Source organism: Tupaia chinensis, unplaced genomic scaffold (genome assembly GCF_000334495.1).
Source record: "Tupaia chinensis unplaced genomic scaffold, TupChi_1.0 Scaffold000311_2, whole genome shotgun sequence".
Lineage (NCBI taxonomy): Eukaryota > Metazoa > Chordata > Mammalia > Scandentia > Tupaiidae > Tupaia > Tupaia belangeri.
This window is the reverse complement of record NW_006159803.1, coordinates 2,540,918-2,568,340: the sequence shown is the minus strand read 5'-3', so window position 1 is coordinate 2,568,340 and position 27,423 is coordinate 2,540,918. Positions and strand designations below refer to the sequence as shown.

The following is a 27,423-nucleotide window of genomic DNA, read 5'->3' as shown; positions in this document are numbered from 1 at the left end:
AGCTCCTGCCAAAATGAGCATAAATATTTAGTTGGCAGTTGATACTGTGATGTTGACAAGGGTTCTGTTTTATGTGTGGCTCCAACATGGCATATGAAAGATGTATCAGGCTGGCCCACAGTCTAGTGGAATGCAGGTCATATGAGGCCAGTGGTGGTTTGAGTTCCAGTCCCAGTGGCTTGAAGAACACACCAGGTGCATGTGTGTGCGTGCCCCAAATCCTGACAGGATGGGAAAATGGAGGAGAAGGGACTGTGGTATGATCATGCCCCACTGAGGAGTGGTTTTTCCCTCTTTCAGTTTCTCTCTCTTTGTCTCTCTCTGCTAAGTGCATGCCCCCTCTGGCATTTTAAAAAAGAAATAAAGATAAAAAATAAAAGTGCATGTACCTTTGCACTCAAAAAAAAAAAAAAAAAAAGGGAGATTTGCAAGCAAAGTAGATAATTCATGACCAAGAAACCATTGGAAGGAACCTATTAGACATTTTGGGGAGAGGTGATAACCAAAGGTAAACCGCTCATCCCTGTTTCTTTTTTTATTTAATTTTAATTTTTAATTAATTAATTAATTTTATATTCATTTACTGAGCATCGTCACAGCATACAAAATGTGATTTCCCATCCAGAATATACTGCATAGTGGCTTAATCATACTTGTTATCATTGATAATTTTCCATTTCTAGTTTCATATATATGTATATACATATATGTATATATATTTTTCCCCCTATTTATCACCCTCTGCCATTTCCCACCATCCTCCCCCACTGTCTCTGGTGTCTGCAGTTGTTTTCCATTTTTCCCCCCAACATTTTATTGATTCACAAAATATCTTAAATAGTCTACTTTCAATAGGTCAGCTGATATATACATATCTGTGAATACATGTCTGACTGTAGGTGTGAAACTCTTAAGTAGAATGAATATACTATAAAGTAGCACCTAGCTCATGCTATATAGCTTACTGTGGTCATTAAATAGGTATTTTTTTAATTTCAAGAAAACCGGTATTAACTTTAATAAATCAAAATCAAAGAAATGCTAAGAGAGCTTTGCTTAAAACTTAAAGCCAGGAAACAGGTTAGGATTCTGTTCACATAGTAGGTACATGAACCTATGGGCAGCTTAAGACAAAACAAAAATCCTTAAATCTGGAAAACAAAGCCTAGAAGAAAATCAGTAATGTTTTAGTCAAAAGTCATAAGATTCTATTTCACCAGTTCAGTCTCATGTACTTTATCTTCTGTCATTGTCCAATCTTCCTGATTCAGTTCTGGGATATAATATTCAATTCCAGACTTGTCCTTACCATTAAGTTGGCCATTTTCTACGTTCTTTTTGAACTCTCACTTCTGTGTGTCTGTATTTAGTTCTCCTGGTATAGCACTCCCTTCAGAACTTCTTGGAGAGGGGACCAGCAGTTAGCGTAATGGCTATGTTGCTGGACTCCCATGTAGACGACCGTGGTTCGTGTCCGGACCCAGAGGCTTAAAATTCACGCCGGGAGCGTGTGCGTGCGTGACCAAGATCCCGAGAGGAGAATGGAGGAGAAGCGGTTGCGGCGTGGCCATTCCCCCTGGGGGGTGATTTCTTGCTTTCTGTCTCTCTGTCTCTCTCTGTCTGGCGAGCGCACGTGCCCTAGAGCAAAAACCTCTCAAAAAAAAAAAAAAAAAAAAGAACTTCTCAGAGAGCTGGTCTGTGTTGGTAAATTCTTTCAGGTTTTGTTTATCTGAGAATGTTCTTGTCTTTTCTTCCAATATGAAGGATAATCTTGCCGGGTACAGTATTCTTGGTTGAAATTGCTTTTCCCCCCTCACACTTTGAATATATTTTTCTATTCTTTCCTTGCTCGCATTGTTTCTGATGAGAGGTCCATGTGAGCCTGATGGAATATCCTTTGTAGGGAACTTGATGTTTCTCTCTCTTGCCAATCTTAGTATCTTGTCTTTGTGGTTTTGGTCAATCTGGCTATAATGTGTCTTGGAGAAGATCTTCTTGGGTTGATTCTATTTGAGGTCCTTTGTATTTCTTGGGGCTGGATCTTTGAATGCCTCTCTAGGTTTGGAAAGTTTTCTTCCAGGATTTCATGGAATAGATTATCAATGTCCTTATTAGTCTCTTCACCTTCTGGGATACAAATTAACCAGATATTTGGATGTTTGATGGTATCTAGTATTTCTCGTATATTATTCTCATTTGGGGGGACATTTTTCTCAGTCTTCATGATAGATTTTTCTAGGCCAGTGATCCTGTCTTCTATATCTGAGATTCGATTTTCTGTATGGTCTAATCTGCTTTTAATACTTTCAGGGGAGGTTTTGGCTTCCTGTATTATAGCCTTCATCTCTAGTAGTTCTATGTGATTCTTTTTTATGGTGTGTATTTCCTCGTTCAGATCTTGCAAGAACTTCCTCATCTCCTGGAATTTGTCGGCTCCTTTCTCCTGCCTCTACTGCAGTTAATTGTTTCTCTTCTCTTCCATCTCTGTTAGCTTTGTCATTAGGAATATTCTAAATTCTTTATCTGACATTTCTGTGAGTTCCATTGTACTATCTGAGGATGAAGAGGAGTTATTCTTTTCCCTTGGAGGAGATGTATTTTCTTGCTTTCCCATATTTCTTGTTATCCTGCAGTGATTTCTGGTCATCTGATGGATGGTGTGTTTCTTCCTATATCTTTAAGTTCAATCTCAGCATTCAGAGGTGTGCAGGAAGAGGTGATCTGCAATCTTTCTTCCATTCCATTTTTTACTCTTTGTGCATCAGATTCAGTAGGAATTAAGGAATATTCTGACCCTAATCATATTCAGATGTTTGGATACTGTTCACTTTGACCTTTCTAGACACTCAGCACATGGAGGCAGAGCACCAAGGAATGAAGTTAAAGGAACAATGAAAAGAATTAGAGAAGGGTAAAGAAGAAGGAAAAAAAAAAATAAAAAATTTTATATTTTAATTTTATAAAGCATGCGTGCCACACAAAAACAATATTTCGTAGCTCAAGTTCAGTAGCCATCTCAGGATGGGCCTGGGTTTGTGCCTTTCCTAAATGGAAGGGGGAAAGGCACAAATTAGCATGATAAAGGAGGGGCTTGGGAGCTCAGAGAATACTTTAACTTAAAAAAATTTTCTTTTTTAAATTAAAAGAGAGAAACACAAAGGAGCAGAAAGAAACAGAAAGATGGAGAGAGGGATACAGAGGTAGCCCTATCCACTAATAATGAATCTGGAGGGGGATGTCTCAGCAGAAGATCTTCATTTTTAGTCCCTGAAAGCAATATTTCACAGCTCAACTTCAGTAGCCATCTCAGGATGGGCCTTTTTCCCTATTTCTTTATTAGGTTTATTTGCAGTAGGTGAAAAGAATAATGTTGCTACACTGCAATACTTTTAAACCTAGTGGACTTGAAGAAGACTAATTCAGTTGTCTTGATGTTAGCAAGCTGTGGGATGTATCGCAGCACTGACTCACCATTACTAACAACAAAATGTTTCATAAACAGAGGTGAAAGTGAGATTGATGCCAGTGTCAAGTTTAGACTTCACAGTTTAGTGAATTTATAACTTTTATGTATCATTTTTCTCACTGTGTAAAACACAGAGATATTTGATCTCCAAATGTTAAAAAGTGTGTAAAAAATAAAGTGAAATTATTTTACTTGAAAATTATATGGAGGATTGATGAAAACTCAGTACTTTCCAATGTGAACACTTATTAAATATAAACCAGAATGCATTTTGTAACTATTTTCTTTTCCGTATTGTTGCACTAAGCATTGTCTTCACTCAATCTCTTATTTTTTGATTGCCGTGAGTTAAAAAACTGAGATAACAAAATATTTGGGCCAGCCTGTAGCCTAATGATTGGGGAAGCTGGATCCCACAAGGCTGACCATGGTTCAGTTCCAGCCCCAGTGGCTGGGCACATGTGTATGCATGCCCAACATTCTGACAGGATGGAGAAATGAAGGAAAGGGATCGCAACATGGCCATGCTCCATTGGGGATGCTCTCACCTTCTCTCCCTTTCCATCTCTCTGTTTCTGTCTCTCTATCTCTCTCCGAAGTCACATGACCTCTGGTCATTGAAAACCAAATAGAGGAGCCAGCAGGTAATGTAGTGCTTAAAGTATTGGACTCCCACATGACTGGCCGCGGTTCAGGTCCCAGACCTGAAGGCTTGAAACTCACACAGGGTGTGTGTGTGGCCATCTTCCCTGGGGGTTGTGTGTTAATTTCTCTCTCTCTGTCTCTCTGGTGAGTGCACAAGCCCTATAGCAAAAATTTCTCTAAAAAAAATAGAAATAATTTGTTAAGATATATATCTGAGAAGCACACAAAGAACTCAGAATTTCATAAAAATTAAAACTAGGTGTTACCTAGAAAATGAAGTTTATCACAAATATGAATTAGGTATACTTTTAGCATTCAGGATAATCAAGGTATAAATATTTAGAAAATGGCATTTGCTAGTAACTTCTACTCTCATAATCTCACATTTGTTTTAATTACTTTTTTACAATTTCCAGAAATTTTTATCTCTGACTAATAATGATTACAGGTTTTGAATTGGTACAAGGTCTAAACACAGCTAAACAAAACACTTAGACTTGAATTTTGTGACTGAAGGTCATACCTTGTGCTATCAAAATAATTCCTTTCATTCTAATTTCATTCTAATAATAATTTCTTTCATTCTAAGCATTTTATTGTCAAAAGTCATGTGCTTGGCCCAGCAAGTGACATGTTGGTTAAGATACTGGGTTCCCACATGGTCAATTGCAGTTCGAGTCCCAGACCCAGTGACTTGAAAATTTCAACAAATAAATAGATGAATAAGTAAGTGTTTTTTATTTTTATTTTTTTCGAAGAGGTTTTTGCCTTAGAACATGTCCACTCACTGGAAAGAGAGAGAGAGAGACAGTGAGAGGGAAAGTGAGAGATGGCCATGCTGTCGTCCCTTCTCCTCCAGTCCCCTCCTGAGATCTTGGGTATGCACACGCACACACACACACACACACACACACACACACTTGGAGTGAGTTTGAAACCACCAGGTCTCGTACTTGAATCATGGGCGACCATGTGGGAGTCCAGTGATATAACCACTATGCCATCTGCTGGCCCCAATAAGTGTTTTTTTGTTTGTTTGTTTGTTTTTAAAGTCATGCTCCAAGCAAGGAATGTGTTATAAAAAGGACATCTAACAATGAAAGCTTTCTCTAGCAGCAGAGACAACTGTCATTGGAATTATTCAAGCTGATTATCTGACCTGGGTAATATGAAAGGGTAGTAGCTTGTATTAGATCATTTTCTTTTTTCTTTTTTTTGGAGAGATTTTCACTATAGGGCGCGTGCGCTAGCCAGACAGACAGAGAGAGACATAGAGACAGAAAGCGAGAAATCACCCCCCAGGGGGGATGGTCACGCCGCAATCCCTTCTCCTCCATTCTCCTCTCGGGATCTTGGACACGCACGCACATGCGCCCGGCATGGGTTTTAAGCCACCGGGTCCGGGACATGAACCACCGTTGACTGCATGGGAGTCCAGCGACATAGCCATTACGCTAACTGCTGGTTCCCTGTATTAGATCATTTTCTAACTTCTTTTTTTCTTTTCTTTTTTTTTTCTTTCCTTTTTTTCCCTTTAATTTCTAGAGGGCATATATGCTTGCCAGAGGGAGAAAACCCTTCATGGGGCATGGTCACATTGTAATTCCTGCTCCATTCATCCTTCCCACCAGGGTTTTGAGCACACTTGTATCGGATTGTTGGAAAAGTCATGACACATTTTTACATAGAACAATAGGTCATGACTTCTCGGATAACCCTGTACATGTACCCAGTATGTTTTTCAAACCCATGGGGCCAGGATTCAAATAGCGGTCAACCCTGTGGGATCCACCTCCCTGTACATAGTATGTAACCACTGTGCGGTAGGACTGACTCCATATGATGCTTTTTGAAGATGAAATGATTTTGTTAGAACTGAAATCTTCAAAGAGAAGGCATCCACCACCAAACATGCATTTTGAAAAGGAAGTTCCAGTCCAAGATAAATGACAATAGGTGATAGATAAGAAATTGTGGCATTTTAGATTGGATGGGGGAACCTGTGAGCTTTTTTGGTCTGATCTCTTGTCTTGCATTTCGACTCAGGGAGTGACTGACTGGAGATCACACAGCTTGCCGGCAGGCCTGAGGTAGCACTTCCCAGAGATAGGCAGCTCCATTATAGGGCCACACATTGTCCGCCCCAAATTGTTAAAGATGAAGCAAATTCAAGTTTGATTTTTAAGACACGATTGAAAATAGGGAGTGTTCTATGATGGATTTTAGAGTGTTTTTTTCCTTTTTTTGTTTAAGGAATGTAGTGTAGGCTTTGTTAAGCTGTTGTGGCTGGGTTCTGCTGGGGTCTTCTGGGACAGGCCATTATCATTTGCATCATTTAATGGTTTGTTATTCAGGCAGGCTCAATAAAGCACTTAGGAGATTAGAGTTCTGCAGCTGGAATAAATAACAGGCAAGGCGCCCATTCCTACACGTGATGTGTTGGACTTCAGTGATATTTCAGTGAAAAGCAGTCAGTAGACAATTGTGGACAGGATCAAATGAGCCCCAAGAGATTTAGAGGCCTGTCCTGTCCAAGATAAAACAGATCCAGAGAGAATCAGAAACAAGGTTAAAAAGAACAAAACAAGGTGGGCAGCAAAACAACATACTTGGGTTTGTTATTAGTAAAAGGGATGCATTTTATCCTTGCATACACACAAAATTTGTAGATGTATCAAGAATAATCTTTGAATATATTTTACTCTTTAATTTACATACAGTTTGTGACTTAAGAATCGAATGAGTAAAATCTCTGTTATTCCTTTATTTTACAAATGATTTTGGATTTGCTATTATTTTGGCATCCTTAATCCTCCTGCCTTTTAGATAGGCAATATCTGGGTACAGCAAGTATCTTCTTGACACAGGACCAACCGGTGATAGAGAAGTATACAATGAAGACAATCAGGAGTATTTGTTTCAAGCAAGCATGTGTCTAACATGGTGACATATGAGTGGGTCTAGACACTGTGTCAGGGAGGTGGTGTCTGCTTGCTTTTTCATGGTAACCTTGCTTTGTAGCACTGATTAGCTCAGTTGCAATTAAATATATGGTTGTATGATATTTTTTAAAAGAATTATTTATTTAATTTTATGTATTCATTCAATCATTTTCATTTGACCAGAGAAGGACACATAGAGAGAAGGAAAGTGAGAAAGCAAGCCACCAGGTCCAAGACTCGAACCGTGGTTGGCCATGTGCGAATGTCCAGCACCTTAACCACCACGCCACCTGCTGACCCCTGATTTTTTTCCCCATATTTTTCTAGGCTTGTAAGTGCTCCTGAGAGCATACATGTCATCCACCTCTGTATTCCAAGCTCCTCACACAGTGTCTTGCACATGTGAGGTGCTCAGTAAATTATTTGTTGACTGAATAAATGGATGCATGCAGGAGGAAAAGTTAGCCTACTGGACTCAAAAATAAATACAGGAGGGAGTATAGAAGTAAATTGCACAAGCTCTTGGGCAAGTTCTTAAGTGCAACAACTGGCTCTCCTATGTATATGTATATATTTAGATTTTTTCTCTCTCATGGAGGGGGATCTTCGACTGGGTCTTACCACACTATAGTCCTCACCTACCGACCCCCAAGCCCTCCAACCAGCAAGGATCACAGGTGTGTCCACAGCTGCACTGGCATTGTTCAAGTTGACCTGGGATCTGAACCTTGGGCCTTCCTATATGGCTTGAGCATTGTGCAGTGGTGTTTCACTGCTTGGGCCCGGTGACTGGGCAATCTCCTTTTTATTTACTTTTTAATTTTTTTCATACGGTATGTATTCTCATCAGACAGGGAAAGTGAGAAATCACCCCCTGGGGGGATGGCCATGCCCATACCACAATGCCTTCTCTATTCTTCTCTAGGATTTTGGGCATGCACCTATACGGGCCCAGTATGATTTTCAAGCGGCTGGATTTGGGAATCAAACTGTGGTTGCCATGTTGGAGTCCAGTGCTTTAACCACCATGCCACCTGCTGGCCTCTCCCATTTTTAACTGTGTGATTTTGGACAGAACATTTCACCTCTTCATTTTTTTCCTGTATAAAACAGGATTGTATTGCCAATGTGTGGAGTTGTTGTAAAGATTAAATGAGTCATTCTAGGTAAAGCACTTGGTACAGCACTGGCAATAACAGGATAAATGCTCAGCGAATGCGGCTCCTGTTGTACTTAACTACCCGTCTTTTAGCTAGTGAGAGATGTTTTCAACCATTTCTCCTTCCATGCAGCTTTTGGATTGCTTTGGGATTCCTGTGTTGATGGCTCTTTCGTGGTTTATTCTTTATGCAAGATATAGAGTGATCCACTTCATCGCTGTGTCTGTCTGTCTTTTGGGTGTTGGAACCATGGTTGGCGCGGACATATTAGCAGGAAGGGAAGACAGTTCAGGTAAGACTCTGTTGCTTGTTGCTTGTTTCTGGTTAAGTCATTCAAGCATTTTGCTCTGTTTTCACTTATATTTTGCAAAGATGTAATACAAGCGGAAAACATGCCCTGACTAACTGCACTTACAATGTTATGTTCAGATTTACTTGCTTCTGATATTTTGTAGCTACTTCCTACTTCTGCAAGACAATGTTCATGCTCCTACATGCTCACAGCCCCCTCTCAATAGTTTTATTTTGTCTCAGGAGAGAGCCATTTCTTTATATACCCATAGTACAACAATCTCCTTTTGGCCATACACTTAGAGTAGTTATTGGAAAAACCTACTAGATCATTCTTGGCTGTTTTGTTTTTACCAGAAAGGACACTTGGTGCTCACTGGGTGACCATTTTCTAAGTCACTCTGCTGGATGAGAACACTTTGCTGTACTTTGGGTCAACTTCACATAATTTATTTTTTAAAGAAGTTTTTGCTTTAGGGCACTTGCACTTTCATGGAGAGAAAGAGAGACAGACACAGTAAGAGGGAACATGAGAAATTACCCCCCAGAGGGGATGGCCACGCTGGCAATCCCTTCTCCTCTGTTCTCCTTCCAGGATCCTGGGCACACACGCACGTGCACCCAGAGTGATTTTGAAGCCTCTGGGTCTCAGACTCCCACCACAGTTGGCCATGTGGAAGTCCAACAACGTAACCGCTATGCCATCTGCTGGTTCCAAGTTCACAAAATTGATGGCATATAGAAATCTAAGTCCTGCAGAATTCACCCAGTCTACAAGTGAATTCATTGTCTTCTTCAATAAAGAGTGAAAATTATTTTGAAAACAGGTTTTATCCTTATAGTTTTCCAACTCTCCTGACCCTTCAGTAAATCCCATTAATTTTGTCATGTTACAGGATCAATTTATGAAAAATTGGATTTATGTTAGAAAGTGAGAAGAGTAAGAAACTTTAAACATCTAGAAACCAGGGTTTCTCCTTCAGTAAAATCTTATTTAAGTGAACACAAGTCAGCTGAACTCCTGTAGGCAAGTTGTAGAGGTTCACTGTTTTGTTTTGGTTTTTTTTTTTTTGAGAGGTTTTTGCTATAGGGCGTGTGCACTCACCAGAAAGACAGAGAGCAACAGAGAGACAGAAAGCGAGAAATCACCCCCTTGGGGAGGATGGCCATACCGCAATCTCTTCTCCTCCATTCTCCTCTTGGGATCCTGGGCACACACGCACATGCGCCCAGCGTGAGTTTAAGCTACTGGGTCCAGGACTCAAACCGCAATAGACTACATGGGAGTCCAGCGACATAGCCATTACACTAACTGCTGGTCCCAAGGTTCACCTATTGACAGCATATTCTTCCTTGTGACTTGTCTTCCTCCAGGGAGCCAAGTACTGATCGGAGACATCTTGGTCCTTCTTGGGGCATCTCTCTATGCCGTTTCTAATGTTTGCGAAGAATACATCGTGAAGAAGCTGAGCAGACAGGAGTTTTTAGGAATGGTGGGCTTATTCGGAACCATTATCAGTGGCATACAACTGTAAGATTCTAAAATTTTTCTTAAAATCTAAGTAAGCAACTATATCAGAGGATTATTATTATTATTGCTTTGTTATAGGGCAGGTGTGCTTGTTGAAGAGAGAAAAAGAGCAAGAGAGGGAAAGTGAGAAAGCATCCCCCACCCCAGGGAGATAGTCACACTGCAGTCCCCTTTCCTCCATTCTTCTTTTGGGATTTTGGGCATGCAGGCACCTACCCTAGCATGTTTTCCCAGCCACCAGTGCAGTACTCTAACTGCACGGTCGGGCATGTGGTATCCATCTGACTTAAACAGCACACCCCTGGATGGGCCTCAGAGGATTTTCTTCTAACTACTGATATTCATTACTTACTTGGCCCAGATTCACATCTGACATCAGTAACTTGCTAAATGTCTGCTAGCAGATTGTTAAAACATCATGAATGATGCCTTCTTTTCTCATACATGTGTGATGCTCAGGATTTCTGATCACAGTGGGATAGTGACATTACCAGTAAGGGCTTTTCATTTACTTTCAGAAATGATGAACTTCCTTTGTTTATTTTTAAAGAATTTTAAAAACTTAATTTGTCATTATTATTATTTTCTTAATTTGCTACAGGGCATGTGTGCTCACCAGACAGAGAGAGAGAGAGAGAAAGAAAGCTGCCAGCCAGGTCCAGGACTTCAACCGCACTTGGCCATGTGGGAGTCCAGCGCCCTAGCCACCATGCCATCTGCTGGCCCCTGGAAATGATGAACTTCCTAACCTATTCAAAGGGAAAGCAAAATGTCAGGTTTTCCTCCTCTAGCTGGCTACTATGGAAGAGCACTCGAGAGGGAGCTGAACATACTTTTGGGAATTCCTCAGGTTTTATTATCTGTCATTTTTATTAAAGATAGGTATGTTTTATAATATAATCTAAGAAAAATTTTAAAGCCAGCATTATTCTTTATCTTAGCTAAGTATAACAACAAAAATGTTTACATGGTAGTGAAAACTAGCATATGGATCTCCCTGTGACCTCTTTTTTAAATCTTAGATTGATCGTGGAATATAAAGACATTGCCAGCATTCATTGGGACTGGAAAATAGGTATGTAAGCCAGTGATCATTCTTTCTAGCCAGTGTTCTCTCCTTTAATTGAAAAAAAAGTATCCCAATACATCTATTCTTCATTTTAGTAATAGACATCTTCATAAAAGCTCAGAGTAACTTAATATACACTAGCTGTAGTGGTTTACACTGAGTTTTCTCTGGAAATTGGTAGACACACCTCCATAGAAGTTCATTCTTAATCTTCACCTACAGGAATAGCCTCTCTTTATGAGGAATTCTGAATAAGACGGAAGACCAACCTTCAGTCACACTAATTTTCAATTAGATCTGTATCTAGTGTCCTCCCGCTTCTTGTGAGGAGAGGTTGTCTTCTGCTCCATGGGATTTGTGGAACATTAACCCCCATCATCTAATTATGTGTAATCACCCGCCACCCCATTGCTCCTCTCCTGATCTTCCTAAATATCTGCACAAATAAATAGAGCAGAAGAAAATGGTGATGGGACAGTTGGGAAAGAACTTGAATGTTATGTGATGATGGGCGGACAGATGTTAAATAGCACATAAATTTCACTGAAGGTTGTGTACCATGCTGGGATAATTTAATCGTATTAAATAACTTATGTCGACAGAAAGAGTATATGAGTGAATATGTGTGCGGGTGTGTGTTGGGAATGGGACTAGACTGAAGAAGTGGTTGCAACGCAGCGATACTGCCAATATAGGCCACATCCACATGACTCGCACTGTTCTAAAGAGGATAGTTATTTTATGTTATCTTGGAGCATTTAATTTAATGAGATGAACAAAATACAATGAACCTAATAGCTGTCTGGGATGCCCTAAAAATAGTTTATTTGGAATCCAAATAGACAAATCATATCCAACCAAACAAAGGCCAAAATTAATGAGTGACTTTTTTTCATACGTGATATTGATTCTGCTTTTCCAGACCTTTCATGACAGGTGTCCCTCTCCCGTGAGGGAGATGGATAGCATGGGGTGATAAAAGTGAGTGAGTTATACCATATGTAAGAGTATATGGCCTGTGATCATCCAGCAGCCTGTTGGAATTTTGAGTTCGTTCGTCTGTATCACAACTTGTTTTTACTACTGTTTCTCTTGAGAGTTCAGTGGTCTCATTTGTGGTGTTGACTGTCAACATGAGGCTTTGTTAATAGTAAGGATTAGGGAGTTGTATATGGCAGCCAAGCCTTAATTGTCTTGTCTTCTGATTTCTTTTCATAATATTAGCTATTCCATTTTCTCCACAGCTCTGCTGTTTGTGGCATTTGCCCTCTGTATGTTTTGCCTGTACAGCTTTATGCCATTGGTGATTAAAGTCACCAGTGCCACTTCTGTCAACCTAGGCATCCTGACGGCTGACCTCTACAGTCTTTTCTTTGGACTCTTTCTATTTGGCTATAAGGTAAGCAAGTAGATTTTTTAAAATAGGAACACTTGCTTGGTCCAAAAGAGGTAGTAGGGTTTTGTTGTTATTGTTCTTAAAGAATTATTTATTTTAATTTGACCCGAGAGGGACAGAGTGAGAGAGAGCGAGAGAAAGTGAGAACACAAGCCACCAGATCTGGGCCTCGAACTGCAGTCTGCCATGTGGGAGTCCAGCACCCTTAACCACCATGCCACCTGCTGGTCCCTTGTTCTATTCTTTTTTAAAACTTTAGATCCAAAAGTAAAACCATCTTACCCTCTTGGGGCAAGAGTTTTACTGGAAGGACTTTACTCCTTTAGAACTGCTTCTGAATTAGCAAATTTTTCTAAATAAGAATCAACCTTCTAGGGTTTTTCTAAAGGGTGAGATACAGTAGATTTTATTTTTGATGATATGGCCCAGGACACTACTTTATGAAAATGTTAATGCATACTGCTAGGTGACCAGCAAGCAATCCTAGAGTTGCTGTTGACCTTGAGGGACAATCTAACTTAGACTGGACTTTTCTGTTCACTCTCTTTGCCTTGGTGAACAGGTAAAAGTTTGGAGTAGTGGATGGAGAGGAAGGAGTGATGGCCATATTATCATGCATTCATGATTGGTTATATCTTTGAAGTAATTTCTTTCATGACTGGTTACATTTTTAAAGTAATTTCATATCTGACAGGGACCTTAAAGGTCCTGAAGTCCAGTGGATTTTCAGACTTTTTCTGTTTCTACAGCATCAGGACATTCCCAAATGTAATCTTCTGTTACACATACTAATTCTCAAGGCCCATGGAGTGGGAGGAAATACATCAGTCTTCAGGGGAAGCGAGAAAATGAATATGTCATTTGGAAAAGTAACATCCACCAAGTCCGATACCTCTTGCCTTGAGGGTAACTAATTGAAGCATCTCGTTTTGGAGACGGGGAAATGAAGGGCCAGGGAGGTTCTGTGTAGTTCTGTGATTTACCTACCCGTGGTCAGTAGTTGGTTAACGGTAAAGTCAGTACTAAATCTTGGCTTCCAGTCTCCTCCTTCAGTCTTCTGTCAGGCCAGTGCAGTCCCCTTCCCCTTTCACTACTAAGATGAGATTCTCGCACTTAGGAATTCATCATGTTAAAGTTTCATACATTAGAGAGAACCAAATAAGAAGTTTTTGTTTATTTGTTTTTATGTCACAGCTGGTTTGAAGACTCCCAAGGAAGCAGCTCTCCTACTTTCTGATCTCAGAATTCTTTAATGCTTAAAAATTGAGGATTTTAGTCACTATAACAATACTTACAATATAAGAAGTTAAAAACTAAGAAAATTTTTAAAATACTGGTTAACTCATTAAGAAAACAGTAAATATGGAGTCAGCAGATGGCTTAATGGTTACGTCACTGAACTCTCACATGTCCTACCTCAGTTTGAGTCCTGGACCTTGAAGCTTGAAATCCGTGCTGGGTGCGTGTATGTGCATGACCAAAATTCTAAGGAGAATGGAGGAGAAGGGATTGCAGCATGGCCATGCCCCCTGGGGGAGTGATTTCTTGCCTTCTGCCTTTCTGTGTCTCTCAGTATCTCTGGTGAGCACATGTACACTTTAGCAAAAATCTCTTCCCCCCCCAAAAAAAGAAAAAGAAAATAATAAACATTATGTGATTACTTAAATAACATTTTAATGAAGAAACTGTATTTTTTAAATAAAAAAATAAGAAGAATGGTACTGATTTGCATTTTTAAAAATCTCTTCAAAATATGGGACATAATAGAAAACAACTAGATACTCCCATCTGCTTCTTTATATCACATGTAATGTAGCCTCTGGGGACCAGCAGTTGCCGTAATGGCTATGTTGCTGGACTCCCATGTAGTCAACTGTGGTTCGAGTCCCGGACACAGTGGCTTAAAATAATGCTGGGCGCGTGTGCATGCGTGCCCAAGATCCCGAGGGGAGAATGGAGGAGAAGGGATTGCAGCGCCATCCCCCCGGGGAGTGATTTCTCAAATTCTGTCTCTCTGTTTCTCTCTGTCTTTCTGGCAAGCAAAATGCCCTACAGCAAAAAACTCAGCAAAAGGCCCTACAGAAAAAAACCAAAAAAAAAAAAAAAAAAGTAGCATCTGGAACATTCCACTCTGTACTTGCAAATCAATGAAAGTGAAAAGGACAACTAATGTTTTAGTATTATTGTGATAATAGTTTTGACCTTACTGAATCCCCTCTAAGGTCTTTGGTATCATCAAGGTCTTTGGACTCAACTCTGGGAACTGCTGCCTTACAAATCACACTTTTCTAAGCATACCTGCAGTAAAAGCATGTAGACCTGCTTGCTATTTTCCCCACAGCCTTTTTTTTTTTTTTTTTTTTGGAGAGGTTTTTTCGCTATAGGGCGCGTGCGCTCGCCAGACAGACAGAGAGACAGAAAGCGAGAAATCACCCCCCAGGGGGGATGGTCACACCGCAATCCCTTCTCCTCCATTCTCCTCTTGGAATCTTGGGCACGCATGCACACGCACCCGGCGTGAGTTTTAAGCCACCAGGTCCGGGATTCGAACCACGGTCGACTATGTGGGAGTCCAGCAACATAGCCATTATGCTAACTGCTGGTTCCCCCCACAGTCTTTTGAGCAAATAGTTTGGATATTGCCTGTTACCTGATAATTTTAGTTTCAGTAGGAAATACCAACTATCTTTCGTTGCCCATGTAAACTTTAGTATCCAGACAGAAATCCTTGACACTGATTTTACACTATTCCCAGAAACTGCCATGAACACACAATGCTTAGCTGAATTATTGATTCATTAAGCTCAGTGGGAGTGGTTTCTCAAACATTTCTACTAAGAAGTGTAAACCTTGTTGCCTTGCAAGTTTTCATGTGACAGGAACCAGCACTTATCTTGGCAGATTGGAGAGGTAAATACTCCTCAGTAAGACTGAAGGAGCATTTATACATTATTGGTAACAATATAGAAAAGTAACAAATGTCAGAGTGAATCAGAGAAGTTGCCCCACAGGCCAGATTTTTCTTTTCTGTGAGAGCAAAATTGTCAAGGGTTACATCAGCCTTAAGGGAGTCAGTGAGCCTGTGATGCTGAGGTTGCATTTCACATGGTTACCACTAGGGGACGATGGTGTGTCTGTGCAGCAGTTCCAGGCCAGTTGGTAGCTCTTTAAGCCCAAGAAAGCCCAAGAGCTCACAGTATAACATAACCCTAGTCACCTATGCTTTTTTTTTTAAAATAAACATTGATTTAGCTTCAATATTTCACCTGTGCTTTCTTTTTAAAATAAACATTGATTTAGCTTCAATAATTTAGCAGTTTAACTTTTACTCTTTCATTGTTACTAAAAGAATGGCCAAGGAGGAGCAAAGATTAAAGAAATAAAACTTCTAAGTTAAAGTATATTTGTCACTACCCAACTAAACTCCCTTAGTCTAAATATTTACTCTTCAACTGCTCTGAGCTTTAATATGAAAAAGCCCTTTAGTGTATCACTTTGTGGCCATGTGACTTTAAACCACTGTTCTCAGAATTGGAGCATGCAGCCTGTAAATTCATTTCCAGTTCTTTTGCTTTATGTCCCCTTGTTCCTGCATGTCTCGCAGCCCACTGTTAGATCAGATTTTACTGTTTTGGTCAAAGGCCACTTCAAGATTTACAGAGCAAAGAGCAGGTCTGCTGTGATTTTCAGAGGGAATGACAGAGGAAAAAATAAATCAGAGCATAGTGAAGATACTTAGCATTTTAGAAGTAGTCTCTAAAGACAGAACCCTAAGCCCAATATGCCACCAAATTAAAAAACAAACAAGCAAACAAACAAACAAAAAACCCTGTAGTATCTAAAATAACCTTGGCTCTCAGTTTTTGAAGCAGACAGTAGAAAAGAGGTTTAAAAATGTTCACGCTCATCTGTTAGGCCTTACGCACTCTGCCTCCTATGAACTCATCTTGAGTAAATACTTACTGAATAAAGTAGCCATAAGAAATTTCCTGTATAGGTCTAGAACAAAGGGTAGACTTTTTAAAAAGAAAAATGGTAAGAGCCTCTAATTCAGGAGACCTAATTTCCACCAAGTCTCCCCTTCTAATAAAGGTTCCTCCTTTTAATTACCTGCCTGCTATGATCAGTCCTAGGAGCTGAGAGGGTAGGAGAGGCTTCCTGCAGGCTCCACTCTCTGTGGTCATCCTCACTGGACCTTATACCTGTCACCTCTTTGGGTTTCAGACTCTTCTGAAAAAAAAAAAAATGATGTATTGGGCTCTTTCTGGCTCTAAACATTGGAATCTGCTCAGTCCACCATAACTTTTGCTATGTATCATGTCTGCGGAGACAGTTCCTTACACTTGAACAGAATGAATTCTATTGGAAGAGTTACCAAGCAGATGTCGCATGTGTGCCCCACATTCCAGCTGAGGTCCTGAATTCCTGTTGCATACCAATATTGCGTGTGGTGACTTGGATCTGAAATGGGCTCTTTTATGGTATCCATGATGAGCTCTTATTTTCTCCCGAGTGGGACAAATTGCAGCGTGTGGTACACCTGGATTAGCACAGGGACAGGCAGAGGTTCCCCTTCTGAATATTCAAGGATCCCACTGGCTGATGTGCCTGCTCGTGTTGCCCGAGTGGTCGTCCTCACTGGACCTTATTCCTGTCACCTCTTTGGGTTTCAGACTCTTCTGAAAAAAAAAAAAAAATGATGTATTGGGCTCTTTCTGGCTCTAAACATTGGAATCTGCTCAGTCCACCATAACTTTTGCTATGTATCATGTCTGCGGAGACAGTTCCTTACACTTGAACAGAATGAATTCTATTGGAAGAGTTACCAAGCAGATGTCGCATGTGTGCCCCACATTCCAGCTGAGGTCCTGAATTCCTGTTGCATACCAATATTGCGTGTGGTGACTTGGATCTGAAATAGGCTCTTTTATGGTATCCATGATGAGCTCTTATTTTCTCCCGAGTGGGACAAATTGCAGCGTGTGGTGCACTGGATTAGCACAGGGATAGGCAGAGGTTCCCCTTCTGAATATTCAAGGATCCCGCTGGCTGATGTGCCTGCTCGTGTTGCCAGAGCCCATTCATTCGCCGATATCCATGTGAGGGTTTGGGGCTTTAGCAGCTCTTTAGGCCACTTTCAGGAAAAAAGATTTTGTGAAAGTGACCCTCAAAGCACAGCAGGTGAAAGACAGCTGCAAAGGAGCATGTGTGCAGGATCACAACCCACGGCCTGTTCTCTTCTCCTAGTTCTCGGGACTCTACATCCTGTCCTTCACCATCATCATGGTGGGGTTTATCCTGTACTGCTCCACCCCGACTCGCACGGCGGAGCCGGCTGAGAGCAGCGTGCCCCAGGTGACCAGCATCGGGATTGACAACCTGGGACTGAAGCTCGAGGAGAACCTCCAGGAGACCCCCACTGCTATCTTGTAGCTGGGAAAGATGGTGCACATGCACCTCGCAAGATAAAGCAGAGCCCGCTGACTGTGGAGAAACACCTGGGGAGTTACCAGCCTGGAGCGAACACACTGCAGCCCTGGACTGGATCGGTGCTTGGATTAGAAAGGAACTCTAAACGATGTATCTGAAGTAGAAATAGCAAGACAGAGCAGAGCCCAAGGCTAGGACTGTGTTTCGTTGTTTGAGGGCCAATACACGTTAGTGTCAGGGAGCGAGGTGCAGGACCCACACTGGAGTTTCAGAGGCACCAGTGGGACAGCAGGATGGGGGAGATGCTGGGGCAAAGGTGGCTCAGGCCAAGACCTGGAAGCAGGCTATGCAGCCTGGGCTGTGTGGTCTGGTGGGGGCAGTACAGGATGGTTCTGGAGTGGGTTGTCTGTGGGTGAAGGCTTTGAGTTTTTGGGCTTTAGGTGCCATAAAGCCTTGCATCTTACGGGAATACAGGCGGGGCAGCGCTTGAGAAGTCCTGATATACAGGTGTGAGTTCGATGGAAGCACTAAACTGGAGTGCAGTGAACCTGGGGACCCGCTTCCCATTGCCTTTTTTTTTTTTTTTTAAATAAACATTTCTCCTTCATTGCTCTTGCCTCCTTGCCAGCCACATTCTCTCCGTCACCCCAGGTGCGAGGGAGCAGACTGCTCTCAAAGCCTGTGACACTAGACATGTCTTCCACATTTTCAGGACCGGATCATATGCCAAGATTTCTCAAACCCAAGCAAGTATGTGGATGCCATCCTTGCTAGAAAATTCTTACAACTCCTTTGACTATTGCTTTTGATCTCATTAAAACATCCATTCAGGAAACAAAAGCCTGAATACAAATGATCAAACCAAGAGAATACTTGGTTTCTATAACTAGTGAAAAAAAGTTATTATCCAAATTCTCAGAGAAGACTATGTCCATGAACCCTGGGAGTACTCAGTTGTTAAAAAAGGATACTCCAAGGGACCAGCAGTTGGGTAATGGCTACATTGCTAGACTCCTATGTAGTCGACCACGGTTTGAGTCCCTGACCCAGTGGCTTAAACACGCCAGGCGCATGTGTGTGCATGCCCAAGATCCCAAGAGGGGAATGGAGGAGAAGGGATTGCGGCATGGTCATCCCCCCAGGGGTGATTTCTCACTTTCTGTCTCTCTGTCTTTCTGGTGAGTGCACACACCCTATAGCAAAAACTTCTCCAAAATAAAAGGATACTCCATTACATCTTACCAGATATTCATAATGCCATGAGATTTTTACACTACATCTTCAATACAGATTGTTAACATGTTGCATCAGAACAATACCAACCGCCAGAATGCCACTTTAAGAAATCTCTATGTGTAATTTTCTTTTTGTAAAAAAGAAAAAAATCGGGGTGAGTATTCATATTATTAAAATAATACTTTAAATTTATGGAAACACAGTGACTGGGTGGGTTCTTTGATTAACTGACTTCCCTTGCGGATTGGAAGTGACAACATGTTCAAGATTTTTTCATCTCCAATTTCCCAGGATCATATGAGGTAAGCAAACCTATCTGTTTGGACTCTACACTGGGATTGAAGGGAATTCAGAGTGAGCTCCCAAATAATTCTTCACAGGAATAAATGTTGTTCAAATTCTGAAATCCTATAAGGGTTTTTTTTTTTTGGTTAACATTTTAAAGTGGGATAAACTTGCATTCTCTGCAACCAATTAAAGTTGCCTTTTCTTCTCCCCCCACCCCTTTTTCTTTTTTTTCGAGAGGTTTTTAGCTATAGGGTGTGTGTGCTCTCCAGAAAGACAGAGGGAGACAGAGACAGAAAGCGAGAAATCAACCCCCAGGGGGATGGCCATGCCACAATCCCTTCTCCATTCTCCTCTTGGGATCTTGGGCACGCACGCGCACGTGCCCGGCGTGAGTTTAAGCCACCGGGTCTGGGACTCAAACCATAGTCGACTACATGGGAGTCCAGTGACATAGCCATTACGCTAACTGATGGTCCCTAAAGTTGCCTTTTCAACTCATGTTTGGCTTTCACTTTCTGTGCTAACTGTCATTGAGTGGAAAAGGTCCTGTTAAAATGTTTGTCCATTTGGGGAAGGCTTTGTTTCATTAGCACACTGATTATGTTTTAAGCTATCTTGTTTAAGGGGTCAGGTGGTGACATAGTGCTACTGCGACTGGAACCACATGAGAAAGGGTGGTTCCAGAACACCACATGCATGGGTTCACAACCTGGGATCTCCCTAGGCACGCCGAACATGTACGTGCCTGTGACCAGCTGACTGAGGTTGATGGCAGCATGAAGATCCTGTTGGGTGTGCCTGTCTCTCTCTCTCTGTCTTTCTATCTCTTATGGAAGAAATAAATGAATAAACTATTTTTTTAAAAAAAAAGACGTAATTTTAAAAAATCTTATTTAAACCTGTATTGGGCCAGCTCATGGTGTGGTGGCTAAGGTGGCTGGATCCTACACAGTGGACTTAGCAGTTCAAGTCCCAGACCTGGCAGCTTGAAAAACATGCCTATCGCATGTACATACATGCCCCTACACCCAAAAGGAGCATGGAGGAGAAGGAATTGTAGTGTGGCCATCTCCCCTGATAGGTGATCTTTCTCCCACACATGAAGGCTCATGCCCTATAGTAAAACTGAAAATTAAAAAAAAAAAAAAAAAACTTGTAGGGGTCAGCAGGTGGCATGGTGGTTAAGGCACTGGACACTCCCACATGGCCAACTATAGTTTGAGTCCCAGACCTAGTAGCTTGCTTTCTCACTTACCCTCTCTCTGTGTGTGTCTCTTCCTGGTCCAATGAAAATAAATGAATGGATAAATTAAAATTAAATAAATAATTATTTAAAAAATAAATAAACTTGTATATCTGTGGAGGTAATGATGAAGTAAAGACTCAGGTGACAAAATCATATGTGTCTTTCAAGGTTAGGTCAAATGTTTCTTTTCTGAACCTGCTCTCAGGCCATCCAGGTAGGTCTGCTAGATAGGCCTCCTCAGGTCTAGACTCTGTCTTTTTAGCCTTTAGCAGAGTGCTTACCATTTACCTGCCCCTCCCTCCCTCCCTCCCCCCCCCCTCTCTCTCTCTCTCTCTCTCTCTCTCTTTCTCTCTGTGTGTGTGTATGTGTGTGTGTCTCTCTCTGGTGGGCTAACATGTCCTACAGAAAATTGGAAAATAATAATAAATAAAATTAAATAAATTCTTTTTTTAAAAAAAGAAATTATATAGGAAGCATTGTCAAATATGAATGTTGTTTCACTCTCTGTGTACAGAAATTTGTTTAAATGGATGTTCCAAAATTGTATGAAATTCTTTAATACCCGTTCTTTTAATAACTATTTTATTTTTTATTTATTCATTCATTTAGTTTTTAATTTGACCAGAGAGAGACAGAGGGTGAGAGTGAGAGAGGAAGTGAGAAAGCAAGCCACCAGATTCAGGACTCGAACCCTGGTTGGCCATGTGGGAGTGTCCAGCACCTTAACCACCACGCCACCTGCTGGTCCCTAATACCTGTTTTGTATTAGTGTGTTTTAGCCATACTTGTAATGCTAAATAGTTCTAATTAGTTTCTCACAGAAATTATCAAATTTGTCTGTTTGTGGTTATGGTAAAATCAGATCTCAAACCATGGCCATTTTAAGTTTCATTGTCCATAGTTAATTGTTTTATTCTGATGCTCTTTTTTTTTTTCTTGGACAGATTTTTGCTATAGGGCGTGTGCGCTCAGACAGAGAGACAGGAAGCAAGAAATCAATCACCCCCCAGGGGAAATGGCCACACCACAATCCCTTCTCCTCCATTCTCCTCTAGGGATCCTGGGCACGCATGCACATGTGCCCGGTGTGAGTTTAAGCCACTAGGTCTGGGACTCGAACTGTGGTTGATTACATGGGACTTCAGTGACAGAGCCATTGCGCTAATTGCTGGTCCCTATTCTGATGCTCTTTCTAAATCATTTTGTAATAGGCTACAATTGAAAATAGCCTCTTTTAAGGAAATGAATGAAAAAGACTGATAAGTATCCTTGAATATAGGGTTTTTGTTTTGTTTTGTTTTGGTAACACTAGGCCACTTTAATGTTTTTGTACAGTTTAATAAATCATCTTTTGATGACTGTAGACATGTAAGACTGGCTGTATCCGGAAACATCGGTCATGACGGTTTTCCAGATTGGCGTATCATCTTAAAAAATTACAAGGAGTTATTTGTATGCAGCTGCTATCAAACCAGTAAGACAACATTTATGTGTCCATCATTTTCAGGGTTGTTGGTAATTTGGGCATATTTCCACCAAATAACCTTGCCTTCTTGTGTCACAAGGCCCAACTTGCTCACGTTCACCTCAATAACAGTACCTTTGGTGATAACACCCGAAGTTGTATATAGTGGGGATGAGGGATTCTTCTTTACACCAAGTATTGGCAGGCAAAAGGTGGCTTTCAGTTCAGGATGTGTTATGTGGGCCTTCTTGAAATGTAAGCCCATTGGCCCAGTGAATCTTTGATATTTAGGTGGTTTTCTAGTAAAGCCATCTCTAACAAAGCAGACTTTTGTAACCATCCTCTTCCATGTCTTTTCCTTTCTCTTTCCTATTGGAATAACTTTCAATACTTCTGCTTCTCCCTGGGCTCAAACTTTGGTTAGAGGAACTTCCCATTTTTCCACTTTCTCTTTCTGTTTTTGTTTAATCATATTGGAAAGTACTTTAGCTCAGGACTGTCCTTCTCTGTCCAACAGAGAGCTAGGTACTGCTCCTTGTGGAGTCTTTTCATCATTCTTTTGTTTGGTGCTTCTCTTTTCATGCATCTTGATAATCTTTTTCATTTGTATTTTCTCATCATGGCACTGTGTATGGTAGAGCTTAGCCTTCAGATCAATCATCTTTTTTGCCTTCTTTGAATGTTCATGAGCCTCCGACTTTTCCATCTTTCTCTTTTTCTCATGGTAATCCAAAGTGTCCATAGTGTTTATGATGTCATTCAATATATTCGCTTTGTGGCATGGTGACGGCTGCAGAGTTGCTGGGAGCAGCTTCCCCGATGCAAAGAAGTTGTCAACCTTTAGGTCTCCTTGTATATAGGTTTTTGATATCTTTAAGATATTTCTGAACTTCCAGAATTTAAACAGAAAGATTAGACCACAGTAACACCGTAAATTCATCAGAAGATAGATTAATTATGAGACTGAACTGGTAAGATAGAATTTCATGACTTTTGACTAAAACATTACTACTTTTTTCTATGCTCTGTTTTCCAGATAAGGATTTTTGTTTCCTTTTCAGCTGTTGATAGCTCCAGCAACTTGTTTAAAAAAATTTGGGGTGTGGGAGGTGGCAGGTGGTATGGAGGTTAAGGGTGCTGGACTCCCACATGGGCGACTGTGGTTCAAGTCCTGGACCTGGCAGCTTGGTTTTCTCTCTCTCACTCACTGTGTCCCTTTATTGTCAAATTAAAAATAAATAAATAAAGTTAAATAAAATAATTCTTAAAAAAAATTTTTTTTGGGAAAACGGAATTGAAGCATAAACTTTTCTCCCTTCCTGACCCCTCCAAAATTGGAAAGTATTTATGAGGATTCAGATGTCGTGCCAGTATGGTTGTTTGTGTAAGTTCAATAATACCAGACGCCTTGCATCAGAAATGGGAAATACTGGTTATTGCCGGGGCTTTGACTGGAATGTCCTATCTGAGGATATGACCAGAAAGCTAAGCTTTGTGATCTCAAGAGAGCCAACAGAAACTCTTGGAAAGATTGCCTGGTACCATAAACAGTTCTGCCTGGCAGGTAAGTAAACGATGTCACTTCCTGACAGGTCCACAAACTTCCAAGTGCAGGTTCTTAAAAGCACAGTCAGGTGGTGAATTCCTGACTTGGCTCAGTAGCCTGGGAAGATTAAAGAGTCTAATCTGAAGTTCCTTATCAAAGGTTCCAGCAAAGCCAACTAAATCAATTAGGATTCTTATGGGACTTTGTGCAAATAACAGACCAAACTGAGACTAAACTTGTTTTTCTTTTTATAAATAAGCTAGTTTATATTCTCTTTGATCAAAAAGGGGAATGGAGAGAGAAAGAGAGAAATGTTTCAGAAGAAAATTACAGTGCACTTGTTACTAGATTTTAGCTCTGCCTATATTTGTTCTTTTTTAGTTTTAGTATCTATCTAACTACTGCTTGGACAGAGTCCTAACCTGTTTCCTGGCATTTCTCTCTTGCCATTTTTACAGTATTTTTTTATCTGTGATTTTGGCCAGTCTGGCTGTGATGTACCGAGGATCTTGGGTTGAATGTATTTGGTACCCTTTGTATTTATTAAGTCTGGATGTTAGAAAGGTTTCTCTAGGTTTGAAGTTTTCTTCTAGGATTTATGAAATAGATTATGCCCTTATTAGAGTCTTCACCTTCTGGGATACCAATTATTTGGATGTTTGGGCATTTAATGGTATCTCGTATTTCCTGTATATTATTTAATTTGGGGGGCTTCTTTTTCATTCTCAGCCCTAAGGTTGGTCCCAGAAATGAGCAGAACACTATGGATGTCTACATGTATGTTTTTTAATTGCCAGAGGGTACAGGCACTGGCCAGAGAGAGGTAGAGGGAGAAAGCACCCCCCCCCAATGGGATATAGTCACTCATGAATTCATTCTCCTCCATTTCTCTATCTCACTGGGATTTGGGGTACACATGTACATGTACCCAGTGTGCTTTTCAGGCCCAAGGTTCAGACTAGAATTGTGCAGTTGGCCATGTGGGATCCAGCTCCCTTAACCATTAGGCTGCAAGGCTGGCCCCTGGCATTTTTACAGTATAGGTTTTCCATGAAGTTTTTTGAAGTTCTCACCTGCCTATGTGTATTTAGCAGTCTTCCCCACATTGCTCTCTTCTCTTTCTAACCATTTCATTTAATTCTAGTCTTTTTACCTGTCTGCTCCTTACCTAGAAAGGATAAAGGAATTCAGGTGTACATATCCCAAGTTAAAACAAAGAATTCAGGGACTAGCAGATGGTGTAATGGTTATGTCATTGAACTCACATAGTTGACCACAGTTCAAATCCCAGACCCAGTAGTTTAAAATTCAACACCAGGCATGTGTGCGCACATGCCCAAGATCTTGAGAGGAGAATAGAGAAGGGATTCCAGCATGTCTCTGTCTCTCCAGCAAGCGTATGTGCCCCATAGCAAAAATCTCTCTTAATAGAAAACAAACAAACAAACAAAAAACTAAGAATTCAGTGTCCCAGAGAAGCAATACCATGAATCACACAGCCTGCTATTTAATAGTACTGCTAGGCTGTGCATTCTGGTTTGAATAAATTTGTGAGAATTGGGAATTTAACCATCCTGTATAATAACCAGTTTCTTGGGAAAATGTGTTTTTAAACATCTGGCTTACAAATAAGATTTAAATATATGTGTATATAATTATTCAATATTTACAATATTATGATGTTGCTAGCCAATTTTCATGCCCCCAATAGCCACATTATAAGAACTGATGCCTTTGCTGGTGCCATCTTTACTGTTTGTTTTTTGAAACTAAGTTCTCTTTTGTAGATAGGCACTTAATATTTCTGTCCTTTCTGATACCAGCCTCTTATCTACTTGATGGTATTTGTCAGTGGAATTTCTAGTAGGTGGCAGGTTTACAATTTAACAACCCAAAGGCCTGTGACCTAAGAAATAATCTGCCTTAGTCATAGTTCCTCCATGAGGTCCTGTTAAATGAAAGTATTTTATTGTATTTAAAAGGGATATTTAACTACTGTCCTCAGCAAGAATTGCCTGTGGTTAACAGCTGAAGAATAGGGGTCTCAGAACAGTTGAAACACCTTCCCAGTTCACAGAACTTGGTGGTAAGAAGGAAAAAGAATCCAGGATTTAAAAAAAAAAAAGTTTGTCAGAATGGGAATGAGAGAAAGCACCCCCAAAGGGGGGGATAGCCGTGCTGCAGTCTCTTCTCCTCCACTTTATCCTCTTTTCTGAATTTTGGGCACATGCACACATGTCTGGCATGATTTTCAAGCCACTGGTTCTGGGACTCAATCTGTTAGATTGGCCATTTGGGATTCAGCTGCCTTAACCACCAGGCCACAGGATGGCCTCAGAATCCAGGGCTTGAACCTTGATCAGTTTAGCCAGTAGCCAAAGCTCCAACTTAGTGAATTCTGAAGGGTCATGTTTCCTTTGGAACTGCTGAGCCAGTGAGTGCAAATGCATCTCTAATGAGAGCTTTTGGGAAGATTTTCATGGAAAGACTAGCTTGGTAGTTTTCTCTGCAACTCCGGAGCCTGCCCTTTTAAGAAGCTGTCCATAATCCTTTGTGTCTTGTAAATGCCCAGTCACGATTCTCTTTTCTATCATAATTATGGTGATGTGCCTTTTCATCCAGTTTAATCACTTAGTATCTGGACATAGCCTCAGCTCTCAAAAGATATCAATAAATCAGGGAAATTCAGCAGAAAGGCACTTAGTTGATTAAAGGCAAGAGATTTATGAGGACATTAGGTAATGCTGAATGTGCATTCTCCAGTACTCATATAAAGGGTGTTTGAAAAGTCTGGAAGATGTAAGTGGTATGTTAGGGAGTAAAGGCTCTTCAGAACAGCAGTATGTTACCTGCATTTGCATGCATAACCCTGTAGGAATCTTTTATTTTAGAAGTTTTTGCCTTAGGGCATGTGCACTCGTGGGAGAGACAGAGAGACAGTAAGAGGGAAAGTGAGAAATCACCCCCCAGAGCAGATGGCCATGCTGCAATCTCTTCTCCATTCTCTTCTCCGGGTTTTGGGAGCGCACGCACATGTGTCTGTTGTGTTTCAAGCCACCAGGTCTGGGACTCGAAACATGGCCAACCATGTGGGAGTCCAGCAACATAACCACTATGCCATCTGCTGGCTCCATCCCTATAGGAATTTACTGTCCCAAGGTTTCTTCTCCCAGTACTCAAACTTTCACTATGCACTTGAGTCCTTGTTTAAATACAGCCCTCTTCTAATAACCTAAAGTGCAGTTTTGGAGAAGGAAATTTAGATTGGGGGTGAGAGAGAATTGAAACCATAGAAAATTCCTTCTAGGGTTCTTTTTCTTTTTTTTTTTTTAATCTGCTAAAAGTCATATGCACTTTCCAGAGACAGAGAGTGCGTGAGAGAATGTACCTGCAGTGGGTGCATTGTGGTGTGCTCACCACAGTTCTTTTTATCCATTCCTCTTTCTCGTTAGGATTTTGGGGATGCATGCATGTACACACATGTACACACGATGTGTTTCAAGCTGCCAGGGTTGGAACTGGAATCACAATCAGCCATGTGGGATTTGGCTCCCAATGCACAGCACGTAACCACTGTGCTACTGGGCCAGCCCTGTCCTAGGCTCTCAAAGATTTCCTGGAAGTGATATATTACTTTTATATTTTGTGACAAAAGCAAATCACATGGCTGTATCCAAATTCAAAGAGGTGTAGAAATGTGCTTGGATGTGGA

At 40.9% G+C, this 27,423-nt stretch overlaps 1 protein-coding gene and 1 pseudogene across 2 annotated transcripts in view; one reads left to right on the top strand and one right to left on the bottom strand.

Moving 5' to 3' along the window:
* The window catches only part of SLC35F2 (solute carrier family 35 member F2), a 140,059-nt gene extending 121,532 nt beyond the window's left edge, over window positions 1-18,527 (top strand). Inside the window, exons 5-9 of one of the 2 annotated variants that reach the window (XM_014588788.2) lie at window positions 8,346-8,505; window positions 9,879-10,035; window positions 11,058-11,110; window positions 12,349-12,503; window positions 17,748-18,527. In XM_014588788.2, the coding sequence (XP_014444274.1) occupies window positions 8,346-8,505; window positions 9,879-10,035; window positions 11,058-11,110; window positions 12,349-12,503; window positions 17,748-17,933 (711 nt within the window). In that variant the 3' untranslated portion in view covers window positions 17,934-18,527. Of the gene's footprint in view, window positions 1-8,345; window positions 8,506-9,878; window positions 10,036-11,057; window positions 11,111-12,348; window positions 12,504-13,249; window positions 13,815-17,747 lie in introns of those variants that run through there. The other variant, XM_014588789.2, reaches the window with a different exon arrangement.
* A 3,639-nt stretch (window positions 18,528-22,166) lies between these two features.
* On the bottom strand, window positions 22,167-22,947 carry LOC106735123 (ribosome biogenesis protein NSA2 homolog pseudogene; annotated as a pseudogene).
* Window positions 22,948-27,423: the final 4,476 nt, after the last annotated feature.